The sequence below is a fragment of the Notolabrus celidotus genome, chromosome 14 (assembly GCF_009762535.1).
Source record: "Notolabrus celidotus isolate fNotCel1 chromosome 14, fNotCel1.pri, whole genome shotgun sequence".
NCBI lineage: Eukaryota > Metazoa > Chordata > Actinopteri > Labriformes > Labridae > Notolabrus > Notolabrus celidotus.
Genome location: NC_048285.1, coordinates 72,501 through 100,305, shown reverse-complemented (window position 1 = coordinate 100,305; position 27,805 = coordinate 72,501). Strand labels below are relative to the sequence as shown.

Here is a 27,805-nt window from a genome sequence, read left to right as displayed (position 1 = left end):
AAGACTGTTTCACTCAGTAACTGTAGGCCGTTTTCTACAGATTTACAGTCGAGGTTTGCAGGACAAAACGGCTCCCTGCCCCGACAATTCAGAACAGACTGCAAGCAGCCAATCTCCGGTTTCATGGGCTGCAAGAAGGCCTGCCATGACTGCCCTTCACCGTCAGGCCTGTTTGCGCTCATGTCAGCAACACGTGAGCTGGAACCTGAACATGTAGAGGAATGTTATGTTCAGTAATGAGTCCAGATACTTCCTACAGCAGTTGGACCTTAGAGTCAAAGTGTGGAGAAGACGTGGAGAACGCTATGCTGATTGCTGCACTGATTGAGTAACATCTTCTGGTGGAGGTGGTGTGATGGTGTGGGGCGACATCTTCCTCACTGGACAAACGAGGCTGGTCATCATTGGAGGCATTTTCAATGCAGAGAGATATCGAGATGAGATTCTGCAACCAGTGGCAATCCTACATCTCCACAGTCCGGGGCCGATCTCTATCCTCCAAGATGACAACGTTCGCCCCCACAGAGCGGGGTTTCTCAGAGACTACCTCCAGAGATTGGGATTGGAGAGGATGGAAAGGCCTCCAGCAGTCCTGACTTTGACCCCATTGAACACTTTAGGGATCAGCTTGGGTGTTCTGTTTGTGCCAGTGACCAACACAACGGGCGCAATGCAAATGCTCAGGCTTTCCAACTGTTTCAGATTTGTTACCAAGAAGCATTGTTACAACAAAGAAAATCTACCAAACACAAATGTCCTTACTTTTTGTGCTATGTTTATTAGCTCTGTTTATAAATGCATAGGGGGCTGATTATAAGACTGAATGTTCTAACTTCAAATATATATTTCAACAGTATTTCTTTAATGTTTTAAAATGTTGAGTGAACTCTTCATGGAACTTATTTTAATTCTTCATGAGCAGTTAATAACTAACTATTATTGCTGCATTACTTTTGATAATAATCCCACATGTTGTTGAATGAGTTCAGTTTATAAGGGACCATATGATTGACCTTTGATACTGTTATTAAACTCATAAAGTAATAAAACTTTCTGGCTAATGGAGGCATAGTGTACTCAGTTGAGAAGAGGATCCTGTTTTTCTGACTTCACAAGATAATTATTTCTGAATTCTGAGTTTTATGAAAAATAAAGAAGGTTTTAATCAATCATTGTACAATCTGTTAATAAAGAGTGTTGGTATTTATGTGAAGGTCAGTCAGTGTTGTGTTGGATCCTGTTAAATATAAATATTGATTTAACTGTTCTGCTGTCAGCCTTGTGAGCTAACAAATGTTGTGTAATAACCTGATAAATATCAGTATTATTATCACATATATTTTTTTGATAAAGCACAAGAATGTCTTTTATGGATAAAATGCCTGATTGTATTTTTCAGTTGTCATATTGAAATGATGTAAAACTAACAGAACTTTAAGAAGGCACAGATCATTATTATGTCGAACTTCATTAATAATTTACTGTTCAAATATGTATATTTCATGTGTTTAAATACTCTCAAAAAAAGGTTTAAAAATACTTCGGCCACGTTATGTTTACATTAGGGAGTGAATGACCTGGAAGTGTAAGTCCAGGTGACCTTGGGAGAGAGACGGGGAAGCCTGAAGAAGAAGGAGGAGAACGCGGGCGCAGTGGAGCTGTGGACGGTAGACTCGCGGGAGAATTAATCTTCCTGAGGGGTGTGTGGTGTTACCTGGCTGTCCATCGCTGCTGTGTTGTTTGAGACTAAGGAATACATCCCTCTACATGGTAGGAGTTGTTTCCATTCCACAAAAGGAGGTACGGTTGCTGTGTTCTCCATGAGCTCCGACATTAAAGCGCGCCAACGAAACTAAATGCAAGCTTGCTAAACGAACAATTAAGAGTGCACTCAGTTTAAAACAGACTAAAGAACCTTTAAACTAAATACCCCGGGTATTTTATTTACTTCATTTGGTGTTCACTGTTTCTAATTGTTTCTGCATTTCTTGTGAAACATTTCAAGTTCTGCCAACACATATACAAAACTGAGATATCTTGTTGAGTTGTTTATTGCTGCATGCTTTAAAGTTGGTGAGGATTTTGTGTAAATCACATTAAGGTAATTTGTCTAGTTTTTCTGGTAGCCTCTAAATATATATATATTCAGAAGAGTGAGAGTCATACTTAACCCTAGACAGTTATTTTACAATGGGATGTCTCTTTCACCACTAGACCATTTTGAGCTTAAAGTGTGTTATACTTAGCGAGCCGTGGTGAATGGGGTTACAGCTGTTAATATGACTCCTGCAGATTTGTACTGTAAGAGATGTTTCGTCTTTTTCGTCAAATATTGCTCTAAATGTGATAAATAGTGACTTTAAAAATTCCTGCCACATTTTAATACATTTTAGAGCTAAATATGGAAAAATGTTCCTGTTGATTTCAGTGTGCACAACTTCACAAACAGCGCTCCATAAGAACACATAAAGAGTTAAACGCTGCACAAACTGCAGGCACTCTGCCAAGAGACAGTTTAGAAGATATTAAGATTACGAGTCTTCCAATGAGAGGCACAGCTGACTTGATTGACAGGCGGGAACACTGTAGCTGTTGGCGAGGAGGCTAAAAGCCCGCCTCTTTACGTCACACTCGCTCGACAGCAGTTATGTTGAGTTCAACATTTCCAATATGGCTGCCGCCGACAAATGGCCTCAAAACAGCGCATCAGAAACAGATGGGTGACGTCACAGATACTACGTCCATTATTTAGACAGTTTATGGTCTATGTGCTCCCGTGTTGTTTGAATCCATTTAAATGAGTCATTATGTATTCATTTAAGGCAAAGCAGGACCTTTTCTATTTAAATGAGCTTCATTACAAATAAGACATGATTCACAAACTCTGGTGCTAACAGCCTCACGCACAATCTGCTGAGAGCTGAGGGGTATACTACAAAGCAAGTTCAACATATCCCAGATATCTCCTCCTGATCCGGCTCACTGAACCTAACAAAGGAGATTATGCTAAGCTATCACACAAAGCTGGTTATCAACATGATGAGTCAATCTTGAGTCACCCCGAGCGCGTTCACATGAACGGGGTGGAGAACATGTGGCCAATCACAGACACGGACAGTCTGCTGTCTGCACATGGACATATTTTTCAAACACTGCACTGACATTAGAAAAATATGAAGTGAAACACATAATCCAGACTACCTTCAACACAGCTTCAAACATGAAGGAATAACTGATGAGACAGAGTGAATGAACTAAAGACATCTTATATATCTTAATTCAGTGAGCGTTAGATCTGATAATGATAACTGCTAATTCCCTGACAGTGATCTCTCTCTCTCTGATGTAATCTTGTGTTGTGTGTGACAGTTTTAGACTTAATACTTCAGCTGCAGTCCTGACGGTATCAAACTGAGCGCTGTGGTTAGGACTAATAAAAATGAAACCATGATTCAAAGTTATAAGCATGCGCAGTTTTATTTCATTAAATGTAGGCTATTAAATGTACAAATTCCCCTGGATCACCTGCTTTAGACTCTGTTTAAGTTTGATGTCAGGAAAGAAAATAACTGTCATCAGTATTTTAGATATAAAATCATACAGGTAGACAAAGTGTCCTGCCCGTCTCTCCCCCCTTCCCTCGCGATCAGCTCACAGAGCTTTGTGATCGAGTGACCTGGTTGGTCAGTGGGCGGAGTTTTCTACAAACTGATCTCTGATCCTGAATAGAACCTGCCCCTGAGCAGGTTAGGAGTTCAGCATGAGTAACCATGGTGATTCACCCAGGTAAGACAGGAACCACTTTCATAATACTGAAAATCCAGAGTTAACCCTGAAGTTACCTCGATAACTGCAAATCCAGCCTCATAGTATACCCCTCAGGTGGTTACTCTGTTGTAATATGTATCAGTGTTTTCATACTCAGACTTTCAGAGACAAGTTAGAGCATGACAACTCCACCTCTAGATGACCTAAAACAATATTTGTTCACATCAAATCTGTTAAATTTACTTTTAGATCAGACTTATCTACCAATGCAGCCACAAACAACACATCACATCTCTACCACCATCTGTACTGTTCTCAGGTCAGTTAAACAGACTCACACAAACATGATGAACAGTGTTTGTTAGGTTACCTTCTGATGGTGAAATGAATCAGCAGCTTCAAACAGGAAACCAAGCAGAGAGAGAACAAACATGGAACTGACAGAAGGAGGTTTTCAGCATTCTTCACATGAAGTCTAAACTCTCTGTGTTCACCTTCACACTGAAGTGTTCTTTAAGGATAACAGAGCCGCTCTGAACTTTAGACTGAAACACCTGAACCACTTCAAACATTAACAGAATCAAACTTTGTGAGATGGATCATAAAAGTCTCAAAGTACAGTTTATACTTATCAAACTTGGATGTAGTCACCCATTGCTCTCTGAAATTGCTGTTGACTCAAACTAAGTTCCTACCAGGGATGAACAGAGTTCTGAAACACTAAAATAAAGGAACAGTGACTCTGATGACGTGTTACTGGAGTAGAAGTAAAAGTTCTGATCTGTGAATCTACTCCAGACAAAGTTAAAGGTACTTTATCTACAACTGACTTCAAGTATTGAGTACTTCCTGTTAACCTGGGTGATAGGGGGCGGGGTTAAACAATAAGATATGACCTTTCCTTTCTCTGGTGAAATGTCTATGGACTGCACTTATCTAATAAAGTAGTGGACACAGACAGCCTCTTAACAACACAGTAAGGTGAGTTCACTCTTAAACTTCCTAGTCTCAGGTAGTTCTTCAAATCAGCCTCTAGGTGGCAGTACGTGAACACAAAGAATCACACATCATTTGCCCCACTATCTGCTCCATCTAGAGGTCGAATTCAGTTTTGCACCTGATTATGACTGAGATGAGCTGCCACATCTCCACTCTGTGCTGTACAGAGCTGAGCTGTGGGCTCTCATCCTGTAGGTATACTGTAGGTATACTGTCTAATCTCTGATGGACTGATGCTGTTTGGTTAGAGGTAAGTACAGCTGTAAACATCTGGTTATATGCTGTCAGCACACCACACAACAGTGTAGTCCAAATAAGTGTTTTTATTTCCATCAAACAAAAATCATTAGTCAAAGTACATCACCAGATCCCTGCTGCTCTCCTCTCAGCTTCTGTCTGATTTGGATGTTTGTGTGCAAACCACCCTGCAGTCTCATGAGGACATGGCTTCTTGAGTTTAAACGCAGGGGGGAAAATCTCTGCAGGTGAAGAACAGTTTAATGGATCTGATTCAGACTGTTCTCACAAACTTTCTTTGATTACATTGAAGAAGAAAAAAGGATGAATGAGGCTTGATGTTTTTCACAATAGAGATGTGAATAACTAAAGTTCAGTCTGACAGTTTTCCGTGGAGTCATGCTCTTTGATAACAGACGTTCATGCTGATGTGACAGAAACAGTCAAATACTCAGTTTGTGTTTGTGTAGAGAGGAGGAGACTCTCCGTCCTACACAGAACACAGACGCACTGAGGAACCAGGAGACCAAAACCGAAACCCAGGATACAGAGGTTCAGTGAAGGTGGTCCTGAAGGTGTGGAGGTGGATCAGAGAGTCAGAGGAGACTCTGTAGAAGGACAGAGTGCCAGCAGGACAGTCCACATACACTGCTACTCTGTCAGAGACAGAGTACAAGGAGAGAGGGAGGTCTGTTCTTCTCTTATTGTGACGGACAGAGTAACCTTTATCAGAGCAGAATAGACTCCAGGAATGATCATTCCATCCAAACAGACAGTCGTTACTGTCTCCTTTCCTGCTGATTCCTCTGTAACTCACTGATATATGAACCCATCCTCTCCACTTGACCTCCCAGTAACAGCGACCAGTCAGACCATCTCTACACAGCAGCTGAGCCCAGGAGTCAAATCTGTCTGGATGATAAGAATATGGCTGATCCTCTCTCACAAGTGTCACCTCCCTGTTGTCTTCAGACAGTCTGAGCCGTCTGTATGCTGTGTCTGAGTCCAGAGTGAGTTCACAGACATCTGATGGAGAGACAAAGACACAACACAGCAGCAGTTTATCATCAGACACACCTGAAGGCTTTATTCTTTGTTAGCTGACAGTCTGCTGTTTGGTCCTCATGAGTCAAACTGATTCCACACTTACACTTCTTCAGTCCAGGTTTTAACCTCTGCTCTCCACCATGGTCCACCCTGGAGGAAGAAACACAGTCAGAGTGATGTTCTGATGTACAGAAAGTGGACCAAAGTCAGTTCATCTCCTCCAACAGCCCCTCAGCTTGTTTGGAGTCTGTAACAAGTGTTACTTTGAGCTGTTTCAATGGCTGAAGGACTTTGGATCCATAAAGTCCAGATTCTGCTTCTCATGTCCTCTTTGAAATCAGTGGAGATGATTCCTGCTGAACCTTTGTTCTGTCACTTTAAAGAAATCATCTCTTTTTATGTGTCAGGAGTAAAAATCAATCATCCTAAACATCCTGTCTTATGGATTCAGAGTGATGAAGACAGCTGGAGAACAATCATCAACATTCAGATCATTTCCACATGTCCTCCATGATGTCTCAGAGTCCCTGCTGAAACAAACAGCAGGTAGCAGCATGTATATGAAGCTGATGGTGACTGACAGGTCTGCTGCTGGTCTCCCTGAATGTAGTTGTGTCAGTAAACCAGTATGTCTGGTCTGAAGTTAAATGAATACTGTTTGATCTCAGTGTTTAACACAGTTATGCAGTCGGTACATGGAATCCATGTTTTCCTCTTCAATGAATGAATCAAAGTAAGATGTTTTTGGAGACAATTAGAATTTTCTTTTACACATTCAGTGTTTGAGCTCTTGTCATGTTATACCTCAGTGTATCCAGTCTGTTGTGTGGATCCTTCAGTCCAGCAGACAGCTGCTTGATGCCTGAGTCTCCTGGATGGTTGTAGCTCAGGTCCAGCTCTCTAAGGTGCGAAGGGTTGGAGCTCAGAGTAGAGGCCAGAGAAGCACAGCCTTCTTCTCTGATCATACATCCTGATAGTCTGGAGTTAGAAAAAAATGGCATAACTTTGCATAAGTTTACTGATTATATTTTATTTATATTACTTTCTAGCAGAATCAACAGAAAACCTGACCTGAGAGTTTCCAGTTTGCAGTGTGGACTTCTCAGTCCAGAAGACAGAATCGTCACTCCTGAATCCTTCAGGTTGTTGTTACTCAGGTCCAGCTCTCTCAGACTGGAGGACTGTGAGCTGAGGACTGAGGACAGAGAGGCACAGCTTCCCTCTGACAGGTTACATCCACTCAGCCTGTAAAAGGAAAAGTAAGAGGACCAAACAAATGCTTTCACAGTTGTCATTAATTATATTTACATGTCTTACTCATAAACTCACACAGCTTTTTTAGCAACTTTGATCACTGGCAGCAGCCTCAGAAGAGTCTCATCTGAAGCAGAGTATGTCTTCAGGTCAAACACGTCCAGATCTTTCTCTGATGACAGTAAGACGAAGACCAGAGCTGACCACTGACCAGGAGACAGTTTCTCTGTGGAGAGACGTCCTGATCTCAGGGACTCCTGGATCTCCTCCACTAGAGAACGATCATTCAGTTCATTCAGACAGTGGAACAGGTTGATGCTTCTCTCTGCAGACAGATCCTCACTGATCTTCTTCTTGATGTACTGGACTGTTTCCTGATTGGTCTGTGAGCTACTTCCTGTCTGTATCAACAGACCTCTGAGGAGAGTCCGATTGGTCTGTGATCCACTTCCTGTCTGTGTCAGCAGACCTCTCAGGAGAGTCTGATTGGTCTGTGATCTACTTCCTGTCTGTGTCAACAGACCTCTTAAGAGAGTCTGATTGGTCTGTGATCCACTTCCTGTCTGTGTCAGCAGACCTCTCAGGAGAGTCTGATTGGTCTGCAGTGAAAGACCCAGGAGGAAGCGCAAGAACAAGTCCAGGTGTCCGTTTGGACTCTGTAAGGCCTGGTCCACAGCACTCTGATGGAGACGTTTCAGTTTTTGTTTTTCTCTAAAGATTCTGGAGGTCCGGAACGTTGGTTTTTCTTCTTCCATCAGGTTGAGTCCAGACTTGGTGAAGGTCAGATGGACATGAAGAGCAGCCAGAAACTCCTGAACACTCAGGTGGATGAAGCAGAACACCTGGTCCTGGTACAGTCCTCTCTCCTCTCTGAAGATCTGTGTGAACACTCCTGAGTACACTGAGGCTTCCTTGATCTTGATGCCACACTCTGTCAGGTCGGACTCATAGAAGATCAGGTTTCCTTTCTGCAGCTGATCAAAAGCCAGTTTTCCCAGAGACTGGATCATCTTCCTGCTCTCTGGACTCCAGAGTGGATCTGTCTCAGCTCCTCTATCGTACTTTATTTTCTTCAGTTTGGACTGGACCACCAAGAAGTGGATGTACATCTGAGTCAGGGTCCTGGGCAGCTCTCCTCCCTCTCTGGTCTTCAGCACATCCTCCAGAACTGTAGCAGTGATCCAGCAGAAGACCGGGATGTGGCACATGATGTGGAGGCTTCGGGAGGTCTTGATGTGGGAGATGACCCTGCTGGCCTGCTCCTGGTCTCTGAACCTCTTCCTGAAGTACTCCTCCTTCTGAGGGTCAGTGAACCCTCTGACCTCTGTCACCATGTCAACACACTCAGGAGGGATCTGATTGGCTGCTGCAGGTCGTGTGGTGATCCAGAGGCGAGCAGAGGGGAGCAGGTTCCCCCTGATGAGGTTTGTCAGGAGCACATCCACTGAGGTGGACTCTGTAACATCAGTCAGGATCTGATTGTTGTGGAAGTCCAGAGGAAGTCGACACTCATCCAGACCATCAAAGATGAACACAACCTGGAACTCTTCAAACCTGCAGAGTCCTGCTTCTCTGGTCTGAGTAAAGAAGTGATGAACAAGTTCCACCAAGCTGAACTTTCTCTCTCTCAGCACATTCAGCTCTCTGAAAGTGAAGGGGAATGTGAACTGGATGTCCTGGTGGTCTTTGTCTTCAGCCCAGTCCAGAGTGAACTTCTGTGTTAAGACTGTTTTCCCGATGCCAGCCACTCCCTTTGTCAGCACTGCTCTGATTGGTTGATCTCTTCCATGTGAACCTTTAAAGATGTCTTCTTGTCTGATGGTGGTCTCTGGTCTGTGTGGGGTCCTGGATGCTGCTTCAATCTGTCTGACCTCATGTTCATCATTGACCTCTCCAGTCCCTCCCTCTGTGATGTAGAGCTCTGTGTAGATCTGGTTCAGGAGGGTTGGGTTTCCTGCTTTAGCGATCCCCTCAAACACACACTGGAACTTCTCCTTCAGGTGAGACTTCAGTTTACGTCTGCACTCTGCAGCAACAGTTCCTGAAAGAACCAAAGAGAAATGTGATGAATGATCTGAAGCTACAATCAGTCTGATGAATTTACACTTTCAGACATCAGGATGGATTTGATTTTCCTCCTCTCTGAAATCTCTTCATCAGCTGTGAACACTCACAGCTCATAGATGTGATCCAAATGTGTGCATCATATTAACAGCAGAGTTTGAAATGTAAACCTCTCCCATGTTGTCTCCATTTCCTCTCTCCATCATGTTCAATGTGTTCAAATCCTCTTACTGCTCTGCAGACAGTCAGCCAGCTCCTCCTGCTTCATTCTCCTCAGGAAGTGCAGAGTGATCTCCAGAAAGGCCTCTCTGCTCCTCCTCTGCTCTTCATCCTCACCCTCCCTCTGACTCTCTAAGCATTCTGGGTAATCTGGACTCAGAACTCTCTGGATCTCCTTCAGCTCGGTCTTTACAAAACTGATGATGTTCTCCTGGAGCAGCTGGAGGAGAACAAAACAGAACATCAGATCATCTGTGACAGACAGAGAGCCTGCTGGTCTGCAGAGTCCAGCATGGAGACTGGATCACAATGCTGCTTCAGGACTTAGTCTGTGGATGGTCCTGTCTTCTACAAGTCAAGTTTCTCTGAAATGAACTTCCTGTTGGAGAAATCTCCTGGTGTGCTTTCATCCAGAAAAAGTCTGCAGTGACTTTAGACCTGATGTGTTTATTAGAATGAAGCTGAAAGCAGCAGCTGTCATTAACATGAAGCAAAGTGTTTCTGTTGTTTAGACCTCAAACTGGACTCACTTTGGGAACTCTGCTGCCAAAGTCTGAGTCTGTGTGAGAGCAGCATGACCTCTGACCTCTGACTGTGTGCAGCTCAGAAATGTAAGGCTTCATTCAATCAGTCAAACACTGAGTGTGAAGAGAATTCAGGCAGAGATGATGTTTGCAGTGTGATCAGGAAACAGAAACATCCAAACAGAATGAGTGTGTGCTCTGATTCTCAGGAGGAGCTGTGTTTGTACATTTACTCACCATCAATATGGAGTCCAGCTGTGTTTGATGCTGCTGGGCAGACTGACCAATGGGAGCCTCTGATCTCTGAACTCTGTGGAACAAATATAATATCATGTACTTTATGTAATGACACACAGTGTTACATCTGATAGAGTCTGTCTTATGGATCCTCCTCCAAACACAGGACAGTCTTACCTTTCATCATCACAAATCTCTCCATCTTTGAAATCAATCAGTCCGTTCATAGATCGGTCACTCTTTAAGGACACACAGCTGGGTCCAGGTCCAGGAGAGTCTGGTCTGTCGTGTTGGACTCTGAAAGAATCACAAACACTGATGAACAAACATGAACTCTGAAAATCTTCCAGGTTTGAGTGCTGCTGAAATAACTACAAACTTTTGTAATGTTTGGTTCTGATAAAAACTGTGTGATCGATTATTACCTTTGATGATCAGACTGACGTCCATCTTTGAAATTAATAGATTCGTTCATAGAGTCGTCACTCTTTAAGGACACACAGCTGGATCCAGGTCCAAGAGAGTCTGGTCCATGCTGCTGCTCTGGGCTGCTACACACACACACACACACACACACACACACACACACACACACACACACACACACACACACACACACACACACACACACACACACACACACACAGCTGTGAGTATGAATAATGACTCTGCATTGATTCAGTGCTGATCTCTGACATGTAGAAGAGTCATGGACAGGTAGAGATCCTCATCTTACCTCTGAGCTTCATGTTCCCCACACAGAGTGGTTTTAGAGGGAGGGGCTCCCTCCTCTCTGTCCTCACACTGATCCATTGCAGAGCGCCCACCTACACACAAACACAACAACATGCTCATTCATTACAACAGGACTGAGTCTGGTCCTGCTGGAGGTTTCTGCCTGTTAAAGGAAGTTTGTCCTTGTCCACTTCTTCCCAACAATCAGGAATAGAACCTGTCTCCACCATGCCACCTATTATAGGTCCAATCAATCATTACAATAGATTATGTTTGTTGGTATATGTGTACTAATGTCTATGTGTGTATATTATACAACAGAATTTACACAACGGGACACACACTGCTCTCTTACACGGTGTCATTCCATATTCTACCACCAGGTGGTGACATATTCATTCTTTTTTTTTTTTTTTTTTTTTTTTTTTTCTCTTGTCTGCATATATATTTCTGGTTTGTGTCATGTTTGTCACAAACTGTCAAATATTCATGCAATTTATTCTTGCAGCAAAAGAAAAGAAAGAAAACCTTTTTCTTCTGTGCTTGTGACTGTGTGCATGCAACCATCACCATCCCTCTTAGAACTCTGGCCTATCTTTTATTGGCAGCTAATATCATGTTCTGTAAAAGAGGGCGTGCACACCTAGGTGGACCAAAAAAATAAAAAAAATAAGAGAAAGTGAAAGAAAGATTACATGAGGATATACAAAGGGACAGGGAGAGAGAAGGAGAGAGAGACCTAACACACTTAGATGGAGAGGGACCATCTCACCATGATGCAAAAAAAAAAACTCCGTGGGGTGATACTAATGATTAAGCAACCCTTAGTGTCCACAATCATTACTGAAGCTTGGGTCGCAGAGGGTTGCCGCCGTGCTGTGTTCTATTTGTGTAACAAGACCACCACTGGTGCAGATGAAACCACTTGGGTCAGACCAGCCGAGCGGTACGGCTCGGCACCCGGGCCGCGAGAGCAGTCAGACCGAAGGACCCAACCCGCCGCGGGAGACCCAGGCCAGGGGACAAGCCAAGGACCCAGACCGGAAGCAAGCAGGTACCGCCGGAGCACCCAGGGCGACCCCCAGGTCACCCAGTAGGAGGAAAGGGGGGCGAGGGGGGAGAGATCCCGCAGCCCCCCCAAGGGACACCCCCACAACACCGCCCCCACAGCCCCCCAAGACGGAGCCAAAGGAGCCACCAGGGCCGAGGGGGCCCGGCACCAGGAGCAGACAGCCAGGCAGACGACCAGGACCAGAGCCCACCAAACCGGCGCGCCGGAGCGGGGGGAGGGCGAAGGCGGCAGGGCCAATCCCACCTGCCCCCCACAGACGGCCCGACCACTCCCCCCACCCACGCCCCCCACCCACGCCCTGCGACTGATGGACCAGGCCGCGGGGGCATGGAGGGACACCCCAATGGCTGCCGTAGTAACACCCCCCCCAGCTGCGCACCACCCCACCCCCCCAAGAGGACCGCGAGGGAACCCCGGGAAACCCGGCCCCGAGGGCAGCCGCGGACCAGGCCCCCACAGGGGAGGGGGCAGCAGGGGGGTGGAGGGTGACAGGGACACCAGCCACCCACCCAGCCCCGATGGGGCAACGAGTAGGGGGGGGCTGGCGCTGCGGCTCTCCCCCCTCTCTCCCGCCCCCCCCCCCCCCCGTATAAAACCCGCCCCCCGACCCTATATCTTTACCTATATCAGTATCTAGTGAGGTGCATTAAAATAGGGGGGGGGGGGGGGGGGGATGGGGGGGGGGGGGGATGGGGGGGCGGGAGAGAGAGGGGAGAGCCGCAGCGCACTACTGCACCACACAGTTTGTCCTTGTCCACTTCTTCCCAACAATCAGGAATAGAACCCATCTCCACCATGCCACCTATTATAGGTCCAATCAATCATTACAATAGATTATGTTTGTTGGTATATGTGTACTAATGTCTATGTGTGTATATTATACAACAGAATTTACACAACGGGACACACACTGCTCTCTTACACGGTGTCATTCCATATTCTACCACCAGGTGGTGACATATTCATTCTATCTTTTTCCCTCTATCCCTCTCTCCAACTCGGTCTCAGCAGATGTGTGTCTAACATGAGTCTGGTCCTGCTGGAGGTTTCTGGCTGTTAAAGGAAGTTTGTCCTTGCCACTGTAACTTGCTAAATGCTGCAAAGTGCTCTGCTCATGGTGGATTAAGATGAGATCAGACTGAGTCCTGTCTGGAAGATGGGTCTGGATCTGATCCGGTCTTGATGTTGGGTCTTTGTTAATAATAGAACATAGAGTACGGTCTAGACCTGCTCTGTTTGGAAAGAGTCTGAGGAGAACATTTGTTGGATATGGCGCTCTATAATTAAAGATTGATTGACTGAGGTTGTGCAAAGTATGATACTGTAAATTTGTATTTTTGCTATGATAATACACAGCACAAAAGTAAGAATGTTTATTTGGTTATTGTTTTTTTTGTTGTTAAAATGCTTCTTACTTTCTTGTACTGTTGGAAAGCCTCTTTAACTCCCTTTTAAATGACGCCACATTTATAAAGAACACACATTTGTAGGATGAGCAGCAGAGCTGAGTTTGTGGGTCACACCCAGGAAAAATGTTCCAACTCTTCTCTGTCAGTGCCTAACAGCTGATTCTTCTGTTGCTATTTATAACCAAGAAGCTTTGTTACAACAAAGAAACAATTACAAAACAAAAATGTCATTACTTTTTATGCTACGTTTAGAAAATGAATTCCACAGTATCATTACATGTTTTTTTAATTCTGATTCATGATGCTGTAATAATGTTAAACAGAACAAGCCAAATGTGAGCAGATTTTCTGTCTGGTGTGTATTTCCAAGGTCTATTCACCAAATTACATTTGTACCCAAATAGTCAATATAGTGCTCACTATGGTTATAAAACTAAATGTTCTAACTTCAAATATATTGCATTATAATTTTCAATTTTCTTTTTAATTTGAATCATGATACTAACTTAGCATGGCATTTTTTTTTTAATTAAAAAGCAAATGTCATTTTCTTTTTTCATTTTGATTGTGTAAAATAATTAGCATTGTTGAAGATTAAAATGAAAATGCAATAAGTCACATAATTCACCCTTATTTGGAAAAATAATAAGGTTTCTGTTAATGCAATTTAGTTTTCAAATTTGCTTTATCATTTTAATGTTGGTAACTATTTGCTTCCATCAGTCTGGGGCTGACCTTGACTCCACCCCAGCACATACAAGCTGCATGACTCATGGTGAGTTTATTTTTGGATAGTTTACACCAGGAAGTCAGCTGGATATAAACTGTGACATTAGTGTCACATGTATCATGAATCAACTCCACATGTACATAATGTAAATACATGAGAGCAAAGGTAAGACTCATTTTAAGGGTAACAGAGCAGCTCTGAACTTTAGACTGAAACACCTGAACACCTGTAAATCATGGATGTAATCTCAGTGGAGTCACTCATTGCTTCCTGTAGTTCCTGTTGACTCTAACTAACTTCCTACCAGGATGAAAAGAGTTCAAACTGACCTGCCAACACTCCCGATCAGGGCTGCAGTCTCCCACTGGACTCCTGATTTGTAATTTCTCTCAGTGATCTCCTTATTTCATGTTGATACCATCAAATAAGTTCCTCAACTGCAGGAAACTGCAGCATGCCCATTCAAGCAGGTGAGTCCATGCAACTCCACGGTAGTTTAAATTTGACTTTTTTAAATATCATAATTTTAATTCAATACAATCTTTTATTAGGATCCTCTAATCTCTAATAAAGTTTTTAAATCAAAGCAAAGTTCTCTATTTGAGCTTTATATCCAAACCTCAAAAAAGCACCCCCCCTCCTCTCCCTGTAGATGGTTTCACCCAAAAGATGCTGCATGAGATCATTTCAGGTAAACACACAATAGACAGGTATGTGTGTCATCTGTTGCTGGAATGTTTATAAGAGCACCAACCCTTTTTAAAAACAAGTTTGGATTTATTTATGAGTTGAACATAATTCTGCACTGGTTAAAGTTTGTATCCATCCCTCATTCAAGTGGTTTAACATTAGATAAGATAGACTTTATTGATCCCTCATTGGGGACATTTTTTTTGTTCCAGCAGTTTTCAACAAGAGACAGGAGAGCACGACAATTTACTTACAAGTTAAAATAGAACAATTAAAGGTTAAACAATGAGAACAATATAAAATGAAATATAATAGATATTAACACTTTCTACTTGCTAGTTATTGCACAGGGAAAACTGCATCATGTTGCTAAAAACACACAGTGATAAGAGATGTTTAGAGTATCTGCACAGCTACTTCTGAATGAGTTAGGATTCAGTGCTGCTGTTCAACAGTCTGACTGCAGACGGGATGATTGACCTGTGGTGGCGCTCCTTCTTGCAGGGTGGGTGTCTCAGTCTGCTGCTGAAGGAGCTGCTCAGAGAACCTGTTCTCTCTTGATAAGGCAGGTTGTGACATGCTATAACGTAGCTTCCTCTTTAATGTTTAGAAGGAGAGTTCAGAGCTGCGTGAGTGTTATGACAGTGAGAGTGCTGACAGGTATCACTATCACAATATCAGAGGTGAAGGTTATTAAAACACTAAAGTCTACCTGATGATCTCAGGTCAGGATGCAGAGAGAGTCTCTTCATTTATTCTATTATTAGATTACAAAACTTCAAGTATTGAGTACTTCCTGTTAACCTGGGTGATAGGGGGCGGGGTTAAACGAGAAGATATGACCTTTCCTTTCTCTGATGTAATGTCTATGGACTGCACTTATCTAATAAAGTAGTGGACACAGACAGCCTCTTAACAACACAGTAAGGTGAGTACAAAACACTGACATTACATCTTACCTTCTGAGGGGGGAATTCACCAAGGATGGGTTACGGTCCCTAAAAGCACAAAGATAATATAATATATAATAATATAGAACCAGAGAGAGAGCAACTTCTCTGAGGTAGTGCCATCCTTCCTCCATCATAAACACCAGGACACAGAGACACCTCTCCATAGTCCAGCAGATAAACACAACCAGTTACACTGTAAATATTTTATTTTTAAATATGTCATTTTATTGTAAATGAACATCCTCAAAACTCTGATTTAATATTTTCTGCCATTGTAGTTAATGAGACCGAGTGCGGCCACAAACACAGCGCCCCCTGGTGACTGGCTGTAGTAAAGGTCAGAAACTCACCTGGTCAAAATTTAAAGAATAAATACACGACCTACATATATGTCTCATTTCTTTGTGCTGTGGTGATATGTAGTTATTATTTGACTGCTTTCTGTTCAAGGCCTCTTTTTCTGAAAGTTTCTTTTTCCTTAGTTATTAGAGGTCAAAAAACTGTGAGGGGAGAGAGGTTCCGATGACGCTGTGATTCCCGTTCTCGCGAGACTGGTGTAGATTCAACATGGCGGCGCCCGGTGCCGTTTTTTGAAAACAAACAAATCTCATACACCGTTATCGTAATATAACTTAACTAAAGAATAACTCCGTGAATCAGGACACGTAAAACTAATACTCGACAACCCTGGAGCAGCTGGAAGACTTCATAGACAGTTACTACTACCAACAGGCTGCTGAAATGGGTAAGAAAGGGAAACAAACGGCTTCTGCCCCTTCTGCAAAACGCCAGCGTTCCCCTGATTCCTCACCTAATGTATCTTTCGCCTCCCAATCCGACTCGCCGACCCAAACAGAGGCTCCGTCAAACAACCCCGAGGTTAGTGAAACTTTAATCTCGATTAATAACCATCTCTCCTCGATGGACTCGCGCATCGCTCTCGTTGAGTTAATGCATAAAGAATTCCAGGAGCTCAAGACCAGTTTAGAATTTTGTTACGAGCAAATTACTAAACTAAACTCGGAGAATAAACAACTTAAAACTGCCGTCCAAACTCTCTCTGCCGATATGTCAGGTATCCAAAGAGCGAATAAGAACTGAAAGAGACCGTGTTAGAGCTGCAGGGACGATCTATGCGGGATAATTTAATATTCTCTGGCATTCCTGAAACTGCCGGTAACAATCCCGCGGAGTCTGAAGAGGCATTAAAAAACTTCATGGCCTCCAAATTAAAGATCACTGGTGACAAGCTAAAACAAATCACCTTCCACCGCGTCCACCGCCTCGGAGCAGCTAAAAGAGACAACAAACAACCGCGTCCGATCATAGCTAAGTTTGAGCATTATAAACACAAAGAGTTTGTTAAAAAACAAGGTGTACAGCTCAAAGGGACAAACTACGGCATGAACGACCAGTACCCCAAAGAGATCCTGGCTCGGCTTAAAATCCTCTTCCCGATCCGCAAAGAGAACATTGCCAGACAACGGAGAGCCGTGATAGCAGTAGATAAACTATATATCGATGGCCAGCTGTTCCGGGACCACGAACTGACCCCGTGGTTATTCTAAGCTTAACACTCCGGATAGTACCGACAATATATTGATAAATACTCACACCAGTCTCACACTTACCTCCACAACTAATGACCTGACTTTTCCTTTGTTTCTGTTATTAATTTATTTATTGTCTTTCTCACAACCTTTGTATCTCCCCCCCCCCCCCCCCTTCTTTTTCTCCCTTTCCCTCTCATTCCTCTATCATCAGACTGCAAGGCTGCCCACAGCTTCACACAGAGACTCACACACTCACCCTCTCTCGCACACACATGCTCACACACTCACTCTCTCGCACACATGCTCACACACACACACACACACACACACACACACACACACACACACACACTCACACACACACACACACACACACACACACACACACACACACACACACACACACATACTCACACACACCAAGAAGTATCTGGGGACTCTAAAATAATCAACAATGACTAAATTGGTAAGTTGGAATATTTGTGGTATTGGAAATCAGGCTAAAGCAATTAAAATTAAAAACCATCTGAATAAACTACAGGCAGATATCTGCTTGCTTCAGGAAACACATCTTATAGACTCAAGAAATGCAGTTATAAGATCCCCAAATTTCCCACATGCCTTCTGTGCGAATTATAACTCAAGACAGAGAGGAGTTGCAATTCTTATTAATAGTAAATTACAATTCACACACAATACAACCATCTCAGACCCAGAAGGCCGATATGTCATTATTAACATATCCCTCCACAATCACAAGCTAACAATAGCCAGTATATATGGACCAAATCAGGATGACCCAGACTTCTTTCACACATTCTTCTCTCTACTGAACAACTTACCAAGTGCAGACATTATCATTGGTGGTGATTTTAACACCGTTCTCGATTCTCCTCTAGACAGAACAAGCAAGGGAGGGAAACCCAAAACATCTCAAGCAGCAAGGACCCTAAAACAGTATATGGAGGACTACGGCCTCGGAGATAGCTGGAGGATAGACCATCAGTCAGAAAGAAAGTACACCTTTTTCTCACAAGTACACCACACATTCTCGAGAATCGACTACTTCTTAACTAGTAATTCACTTCAGTCAGTCATTACAGAGACACATATACACCCCACAATCATTAGCGATCATGCTGCAGTATCGTTAAATCTAAATATTAATACGCAACAGAAACCCTCCATCAGATGGAGACTCAATACATCATTGTTAAAAGATGATGACTTCAATCAGTTCTTCAACCAAGAATGGTCATTTTTCTTGGAAACAAATGACTCCCCAAACATCTCGCCTACACTGCTATGGGAAACCGCCAAAGCGGTATTACGTGGCAGAATCATTTCATTTTCATCCTACAAAAAGAAGTAAGAAGTCTTAAGAGAAAATAATTTACAATCAAAAATAGTAGAAATAGAAACTCTATATGCTGAAAAACCAACAGAAAGCCTTCTTGGTGAGATCAGGAGACTCAAACTGGAGCTAAATGAAATTATCAATAAAAAAACCACCTTCCAGCTAGAAAGACTAAGACTCAATGACTATCAAAATAGCAACAAATCAACTAAATATCTGGCTAATCTAATCAAACAGAACAAAGAAAAAGCAACCATCTCATGTATCAAAGACTCTACAGGTAAATCTCTCCACAACAACAATGAAATTAATGACGTGTTTAAGGAATTCTATAGAAAACTATACACATCTGACCTCAACCCAAGTGAAGACGGAATTAATCAATTGCTTAACCCAATTAAACTTCCACAGCTCGTAGAAGAGCAAGCAAATCATTTAGACAGACCCATATCTCCAGAAGAAATTTTTCACGCCATCAATAAAATTCCAAATAATAAAGCTCCTGGTCCTGATGGTTTCCCTATCAAATTCTTCAAGCACTTTTGGGAAACCATATCTCCGCTCTTTATCCGTATGATTACAGAACTCACATCTTCAGCCATAATTCCTTCAACTATGAACACAGCAATGATAACTGTACTTTTAAAACCAGATAAAGACCCAACTAGCCCATCCAGCTACCGCCCTTTATCACTCATTAACACAGACATTAAAATTTTTAGTAAAGTACTCGCATCCAGAATCGAAGGTGTTATCCCATCCCTCATCCACCCCGACCAAACAGGTTTTATTAAAGGACGTCAATCATCTGACAACACCAGGAAGCTATTTAACTTAATGCAATTATCACAACAAAAAGACACAGAAAGTGTAATATTATCATTAGATGCTGAGAAAGCTTTTGACAAAGTCAACTGGACATTCTTATTCCTAGCTCTAAAAAAATTTGGATTCAAAGAGACATTTATAGGATGGATTAGAGCACTTTACACTTCACCAATGGCCACTGTTTCCACTAATGGGTTCATTTCAAAAAACTTCCCCCTGCACAATGGTACTAGACAAGGATGCACACTCTCTCCTTCCCTCTTTGCACTATTAATCGAACCACTTGCAGCTTCAATCAGATAAAATAGAAATATAAGAGGTTTCCAAACATCTACAACAGAACATAAAATAATTCTTCACGCAGATGACATACTACTCCTATTAAAAGACCCCCAATCCTCCCTCCCAAAATGCTTTAATATAATCGCGTCATTTTCAAAAAAATCTGGATACTCTGTTAACTGGTCTAAGTCCACAATCTTACCAAACAAATTAGAAGAAAAAAAAGTAGCAGCACTAGCTTCCAATCACCAACTCAGAACAGGGAATATCAAATACTTGGGCATTAATATCTCCCCCAAACTGTCTGATTTGTTTAATCGAAACTTCTCACCTCTCCTACTAACAGTCGAACAGGACCTACGCCGACGGTCTAACCTCCCTTTATCACTATTAGAAAGAATATCATCAGTAAAAATGTCTATCCTTCCTAAAATCAATTATTTATTCACAATGATTCCAGTCACACCGAATAACTCCTGGTTCAAATCAATTAACTCGGCAATAACCAAATTCTACTGGAAAAATAAAACACCAAGAATAAAACTTACTACTCTCCAAAAACCCAAAGCCCAAGGCGGACTTGAATCTCCGGACTTTGAGCTTTACCATCTATCAAGCCAATTGAAATATTTGATACAATGGCACAGAAAATGTAATTCCTCCTGGCTGGATACAGAACAAGCACTCTGTGGGGACCTTCAACTAGCCGACCTTCCATTTATCACACAAAATATAAAACAACACCAGTGTTTCAAAAGTATAACAATAGCAACGACCCTCAAAGCTTGGTGGAAAGCTGTTAAAATCACGAAGTCTCAACAAATTGCCCCATCCCTCCGCTCTCCCATCTGGAAAAACCCTGATTTCTCTTTTAAAAAGAAACCACTCCACTTCCCCAACTGGGTGAAAAAGGGCATCACGCACCTTCAGCACATTACGGAGGAAAACACTCTCATCAGCCTCACCAAACTAGCCCAGAAATTTAGTATCACCCCAAACTTCTTAGAATACATACAACTACAATCTATAGTGACACCAATCCTAAATAGCTTTGTTAACTCGCCGGATGACCCCATTCCAATTGACAGAATCTTAAATATCTTCAGCAAAAAAAAGAGCATGTCAAAAATATACGCAATCTTAAACCAGTCCGACACCTCGGTGTCATTACCGATATCAAAATGGGAATCAGAACTTACCGTTTGAGCGGTGCCATGTGAAGACGCACGTTTTTGAGCTCCTTGCCAGAGCCGAGAATATTGTATTGTTAGCAACCTCCTAACACTCCCCCAACAGATATTTTTCCAGCTCAGGACGTTCTTTATTTGCTCAACTATCCTCCAATGTAAAATGACATCTCTACATAGAAGAAAAGGTGCCCCCACCGCGGACTCGAAGGCTAAAGCTAGCAACTCAGCTAATGATGATGAGGCGGAGTTCCCCCCCGCTAGCATGACGGGTACTAGCGACACTAAAATTCTTCAGGCGATCCACTCCCTTAGGGATGACCTGGGGAAGAAGATTGATGACAACGCTGACACACACTCTAAAGAACTCCGCCGGGAAATTGGCCTGCTTAGAGACGAATTAAAGGCAACTATTGACCAAGTTAGTTGCCGTACCAAGGCCCTGGAGGACATGGTTGGTGGCCTACACACAGCCGCTAACGACCACTCTGACGCTATTACCAACTTGGAACGCGACATGCGGCAGCTTAAGAGTGACATAAAAACACTATCAGACAAGAACGAGGACCTGGAGGCGAGGTCAAGGAGGTGTAATCTGCGAATCACCGGGATAAAAGAGAAACGGGAGACGGGGAAGAATCCGTCTGACTTCATGGCTATATTGCTACAGCAGACGCTGGGACTAGAGTCACCCCCCCTGCTTGACAGATCACATCGTACCCTTCGTGAACGGCCCCAAGATGACCAACCACCCCGCACCTTTCTGGTGAGGTGCCACTACTTTCGTGAGAAAGAGGCAATCCTTCGCAAAGCAGCCACGTCTGATGAACTGGTGACACCGCAGGGGGACAGGATCAGGATCTTCCCTGACTACACGCAAGCTACTGTAAAGCGGAGGGCAGCTTTCAGGGATGTGAAAAACATGCTCAAGAGCTGGGAGGGAATTAAATTCGGACTGTGGTACCCCGCGACCCTTAGAATCACGACCGCTGACGGCAGACGACACAGCTTTTGGGACCCGGGTGAGGCTAAAGACTTTGTCACGAAGCACATAGATGTGGCTACATAACAGCTTCGGGTATTCGGTGGGCCAGCTAACAGGCCCTATACTACTTGCTAATAGCTTTGCTAGCACAAATTAGCAGCTAACGGTACCGGCCGAGTGAACATGTTTTGTTGTTCGATATACAGTTGGTATAAGAATGTGAACTTTAATGTGGTATGCCTCAATACTGTTCACTGTGAGGCGGTTTGCTCGGCACATTTGCGCAAGTCTGTTTAATACCGTTGGTGTTAGCTTTCATTACGGCCCGTTTGGCTGGCTAATGAGCCACTGCTATTTAGCACGATAGCCGCCCCCCATAACCCCGTGGGGTAGGCCGGCATGTTTACGTTCTGTGTTTTAATATCCGCTGTATTAGAGTAGCATACTAATACTACAGATCTTTATTTTGGGGGGTTTAATTTAAAATTACGCGGGTCATAGCTTTTCATTTTGGAGGTTTGCTAATGTTCTTATAAAATTACTAATATATTATACTGTTGTATGAAGGCTCTGGCGAGTCTCGGTCTCGCTAGGTAAGCTGTTTTGGTGTGAGTGTCATCGGGGGCGGGATGCAGTCTCTCATTTGGGGAGAGACCAGCAAGGTTTTCTGGACGTTCTTTCTAACTCCGTATGCACTATGTCTGTTATGTCGCAGTGTTTTTCAAATTTGTATGTTAGTTCTGTCTGTGTTTGCTGCTCAAACCCTTGTACTAGTTGGTTTACTTTTGGTTTGTTTTTAGTCCCTCCCCCCCCCCTTTTTCCTTCCTCTCCCCCCACCTCCCTTCCTTCATGCAGGGCTCTCGGGATGTCTAACCTACAATGTCACAGATGACAGGGATGCAGAGTGCGGGTTGTAATGCGACCACCTTCGTAAGCTGGAACGTCAGGGGTTTGAACCACCCTGTGAAACGTAGTAAGGTTTTCTCCACTTTACGCAAGTTGAAATCAGACATTGTTTTTCTGCAGGAAACACATCTCAGATTGACGGACCACTCTAGACTTAGGCGGGACGGATTCTCAAAAATTTTTCACTCTAAATTACAGACTAAGCATAGGGGTGCAGCTATCCTGTTACGGAGACATGTGCAGTTTGCGGACTCGACAGTTATTGCAGACAAAAATGGCCGATACGTCATTGTCAAAGGCTTGTTATATAATGTACCAGTCGTATTGGCTTGTGTTTATGCCCCTAACTGGGACGACGCTGTTTTCCTTAGTAATCTGTTTGCCTTGCTTCCAGACCTGAATTCTCACCATCTCATCCTCGGGGCAGATTTTAATTGTGTCCTCCACCATAGTCTGGATCGTTCTGCGGTACCTGTTAGGCCGTTGTCGAACTCAGCCCGGGTCATTAACTCCTTTGCTGGAGATTTTGGTATGTTGGACCCCTGGCGCTTTAAGAACCCCACCCTTAAGCAATTTTCATTTTTCTCTGCGGCCCAACAATCATATTCAAGGATTGATTATTTTCTCCTAGACAAAAAATTGATTTCTTCCCTCAAATCTATTGAATATGGGATTATAGTTGTCTCTGATCACAGCCCTGTAGTAATGGAGCTTTGTTTCCCTGACCATACGCCCCCGCAGAGAGCTTGGCGACTTAACCCGCGCTTACTGTCGGACGAGGACTTTACCACCTATATTTCTATGCATATCGATATTTTCCTAGAAACCAACAGGCGACCAGAGACGAGTGTTGGTACTGTGTGGGAGGCTATGAAGGCTTATCTCCGCGGCCAAATTATATCTTATACGATAGGTATGAACAGGCGAAGAACAAAACGCATGACAGAGCTTGTAGGCTTGATTGGCGACGTTGACAAGAAACACTCATCCAAGCCAACCGCTGAACTATATAAAGAGCGCATCACTCTGCAGATGGAATACGACTCTCTGGCAACCGCCCAAGTGGAGGACCTGTATCTCAAATCTAGGCAGTCTCATTATGAACATGGAGAACGGGCCAGTAAGTTACTCTCCCACCAATTAAGACGATCGGCAGCAGACAGCCTTATAACAGAAATCACAACAACAACTGGGGAAACTACGACCGACCAGGGGTGTATTAACGATCAATTTAGGAACTTCTATGAGTCGCTGTACTCCTCGGAGGTTGCCGATAGTTCTTCTGTTTCTAACTTTCTCAACAATCTGGAGCTCCCTACACTGGGCTCGGGAGAGGCTGCGTCTCTGGAGGGGGACATATCTAACAGAGAAATAGAGTGTGCGATTAAGGCAATGCAAAGCGGGAAGGCCCCGGGGCCAGACGGCCTGCCGATTGAATTCTACAAAAAATTCTCTAGCAAAATAGTCCCAGTACTTCAGGAGGTATACTCAGAGGCCTTCCGCCGGGGGACACTACCCCCTACCCTATCTCAAGCGGTTATTTCAGTCCTTCTCAAAAAGGACAAGGACCCGACAAAGTGCGATTCATACAGGCCAGTGAGCCTGGTCTGCTGCGACAACAAAATACTTTCTAAAGCCCTAGCGATACGTCTGGAGACGGTTTTAGATAAAATTATCCATCCTGACCAGACCGGGTTTATGAAGGGTAGGCAGTCCTTTGGTAATCTTAGGCGTCTCTATAACATAGTCTATACTGATTTTGGCCCCACCGCAGAGGTCCTTATCTCACTTGATGCGCATAAAGCATTCGATCGCATTGAATTTGAATACTTGTTTAAAACGCTTGAAAGATTTGGCTTTAGTCCAGGCTTCGTATCCTGGATAAGGATTTTGTACTCGGCACCACAAGCAGCAGTTCGTACTAATAATGTTATTTCACAGTACTTCCCCCTCCAGAGGGGTACACGTCAGGGCTGCCCCCTGTCGCCCCTCCTGTTTAACTTGGCAATAGAACCTCTGGCTGCCGCCCTTAGAGGCAGGACTGACATCGCCGGTATTATGAGGGGGGGCCACATGCATAAACTGGCCCTATATGCAGACGACCTATTATTGTTCTGTGCGGACCCTCTCAGATCAATTCCAACTGCACTTGATACAATTAGCTCATTCAGCTCGGCATCTGGATACAAAATTAATCTCAACAAAAGCTTACTGTTTCCCATCAATCCCTGTGCATCTGAGCTCTCCTATACAGATTTCCCCTTTAAAGTGGTTACGGACTCGTTCACATACTTAGGGGTGCGCGTTACACGACAATTTAAGGACCTGTTCAAGGAAAACTTTCTACCAACACTAGAAAAGGTTAAAGAGGACCTCAGGCGCTGGGCGTCCCTCCCCATATCTCTGGCGGGGAGAGTAAATACTGTAAAAATGGTTGTCTTGCCGAGATTACTGTATTACTTTCAGCAGATCCCTATATTTTTGCCTAAGTCCTTCTTCAAAGAATTAGACAAGCATGTCTCTACATTTATATGGGACAAAAAAATCCCACGCCTTCGTAAGACGTTTTTAGAAAAATCTAAGTCAGAAGGGGGTCTCTCTCTCCCAAATTTCTTGCATTACTACTGGGCTGTAAATACTCACAAGCTTGTGTTTTGGTTGTCTCACTTTAGGGAGGGGTCGGGACCAATTTGGTCCAGCATGGAGGCGAATTCTTGTTTACCACTGGATCTGGCCTCCCTGATGTGTGCTCCCCTGCCACTCAGTAAAAAATATCACTCAGCCAACCCGGTGGTTAGCAGCTCCCTTAGGATCTGGTCGCAGTTCAGAGTACACTTTGGGCTGAAACAGATGATTCCGTTGATTCCTATACTCCGCAATCCAGTTTTTAAGCCTGCCCTGTTGGATTCTGCTTTTCAACGCTGGTCTCGTAATGATCTGAAGAGCGTGGCCGATCTTTTTCAGAAAGGGGTATTCATATCTTTTGATAATCTAGTTAGAGACTATGGCATCCCAAGAACACATTACTTTAGGTACCTGCAAGTGCGAGACTTTACCCGTAGACATGTCCCCTCCTTCCCGACTGCCCCATTAAGGGGGTGGTTGGAAGATTGTCTTAACATCGACCCCTATCGGAGGGGATGTGTCTCTAAGTTATACAATGTGGTCCAAGATATATGCAACCCCTCCCTTAGCCATCTTAAGGACGCCTGGGAGAAGGAATTGGAAATTAAATTGTCTGATGAGACCTGGCGGCTAGCTGTTGAGAAAATACATAAATCCTCCCTGTGTGTGAGACACGGTGTGCTTCAGTTTAAGGTGTTCCACAGATTACATCTCTGCAGAAGTAGGCTTGCAAAGCTATTCCCTGGTGATCCCACCTGTCAGAGGTGTCATAATGCCCCTGCTACCCTTTCTCACATGTTTTTTTCTTGTCGATCTATTGTCCCATTTTGGACCTCCGTTTTTGAGACTCTCTCTCTTATGTACTCATGCAACTTAACACCTAACCCTGTAACTATTATATTTGGCGTGGCTCCAGAAGGGATGTCCCTTTCAGGTTGTCAATCAAGCTCTCTCGCCTTCGCCTCTCTTCTGGCTCGCCGACTTATTCTCCTTAAATGGAAGGACAGGGCTCCACCTTCACACGCTCGGTGGGTCAGAGATGTGGCGACACATTTAAAGTTAGAAGAATTACGGTACCGTAGCCAGGGTTCTGCTAGGAGGTACTCTGAAACATGGAAGCCCTTTTTGGACTATTTCAACAACTTACCAGGTGCAAAAGTAGCAGACTGAGGCCCTCGTGAAGCCCCCCCCTGTTTTTTGTTTTTTGTTTTTTGTTTTTTTAGTTTTAGTTTTTCCTTTTAATTTTAATGTATTTATTTATCTGTGATCTACATGTGTATTTCAGTCTATTATTATTATCATCATCATCATGGCTTTATGTTTCTTTATGTATATATGTATGTATTTATATGTGTGTGTATATAGTATTGGTGGTGGAACCAATCTTTTCTATTTATTTATTTATTTATTTTTTAGTATTATTTTTACAAGGGATGTTTGTACTGTTTGTATTATGTATTATGTTAAGGGTGAGTCGTTCCCCCCCTTACTTCATTTCATTCTAGACCAGATTTTGTAAGCTGATGTGCTGATATTGCCACATAAGAATGTCATGTGAGATTTGTAATTAATGCAAAAAAACCAATAAAAGACAGTTGAAATACAAAATGGGAATCAGATCTCTCAATAACAACTAACTGTGACTTCTGGAATCGAATCTGTATATACAACTTCAATAAAAGCATTAGCAAAAACTTACAACTTATCCAGTATAAAACCATCCATAGGACACACTACACTGTGGCAAAACTACACAAAATGGGATTATCAGAAACAGACAAATGCACCAACTGTATTCAAGATACAACAGACACATATCTCCATGCATTTTGGACCTGCACACCGGTCCGCCAATTCTGGCAACAAGTCATCGACAGATTGTCAACCATGCTCAACTGCAACATCCAGCTGTGCCCAACAACTTGCATCCTTGGCGACATATCGGAAATAACACAACATAATAAACATTCCACCATTCTCTTAACGACCCTAATCATAGCAAAGAAGACTATCCTCTTAAATTGGAAATCAAAGAGAAATCTAAACATTAAGGTTTGGGAGAATCTACTAATGTTGTGCGACAGTTAATAATACACTGGACTCATTTGAAAGCAGCTGGCTTCCAATCATCACTAAATTAACAG

At 43.3% G+C, this 27,805-nt stretch overlaps 1 protein-coding gene across 1 annotated transcript in view; it reads right to left on the bottom strand.

Annotated features, from left to right (window-relative positions):
- Positions 1-27,805, bottom strand: part of LOC117825078 (NACHT, LRR and PYD domains-containing protein 12-like) — a gene marked incomplete at its 5' end in the record, with an annotated part of 108,709 nt that overhangs the window by 69,140 nt on the left and 11,764 nt on the right. Inside the window, 2 exons of the mRNA XM_034700711.1 lie at positions 6,856-7,029; positions 7,123-7,296. Coding sequence (XP_034556602.1) covers positions 6,856-7,029; positions 7,123-7,296 — 348 coding nt within the window. The remainder of the gene's footprint in view (positions 1-6,855; positions 7,030-7,122; positions 7,297-27,805) is intronic.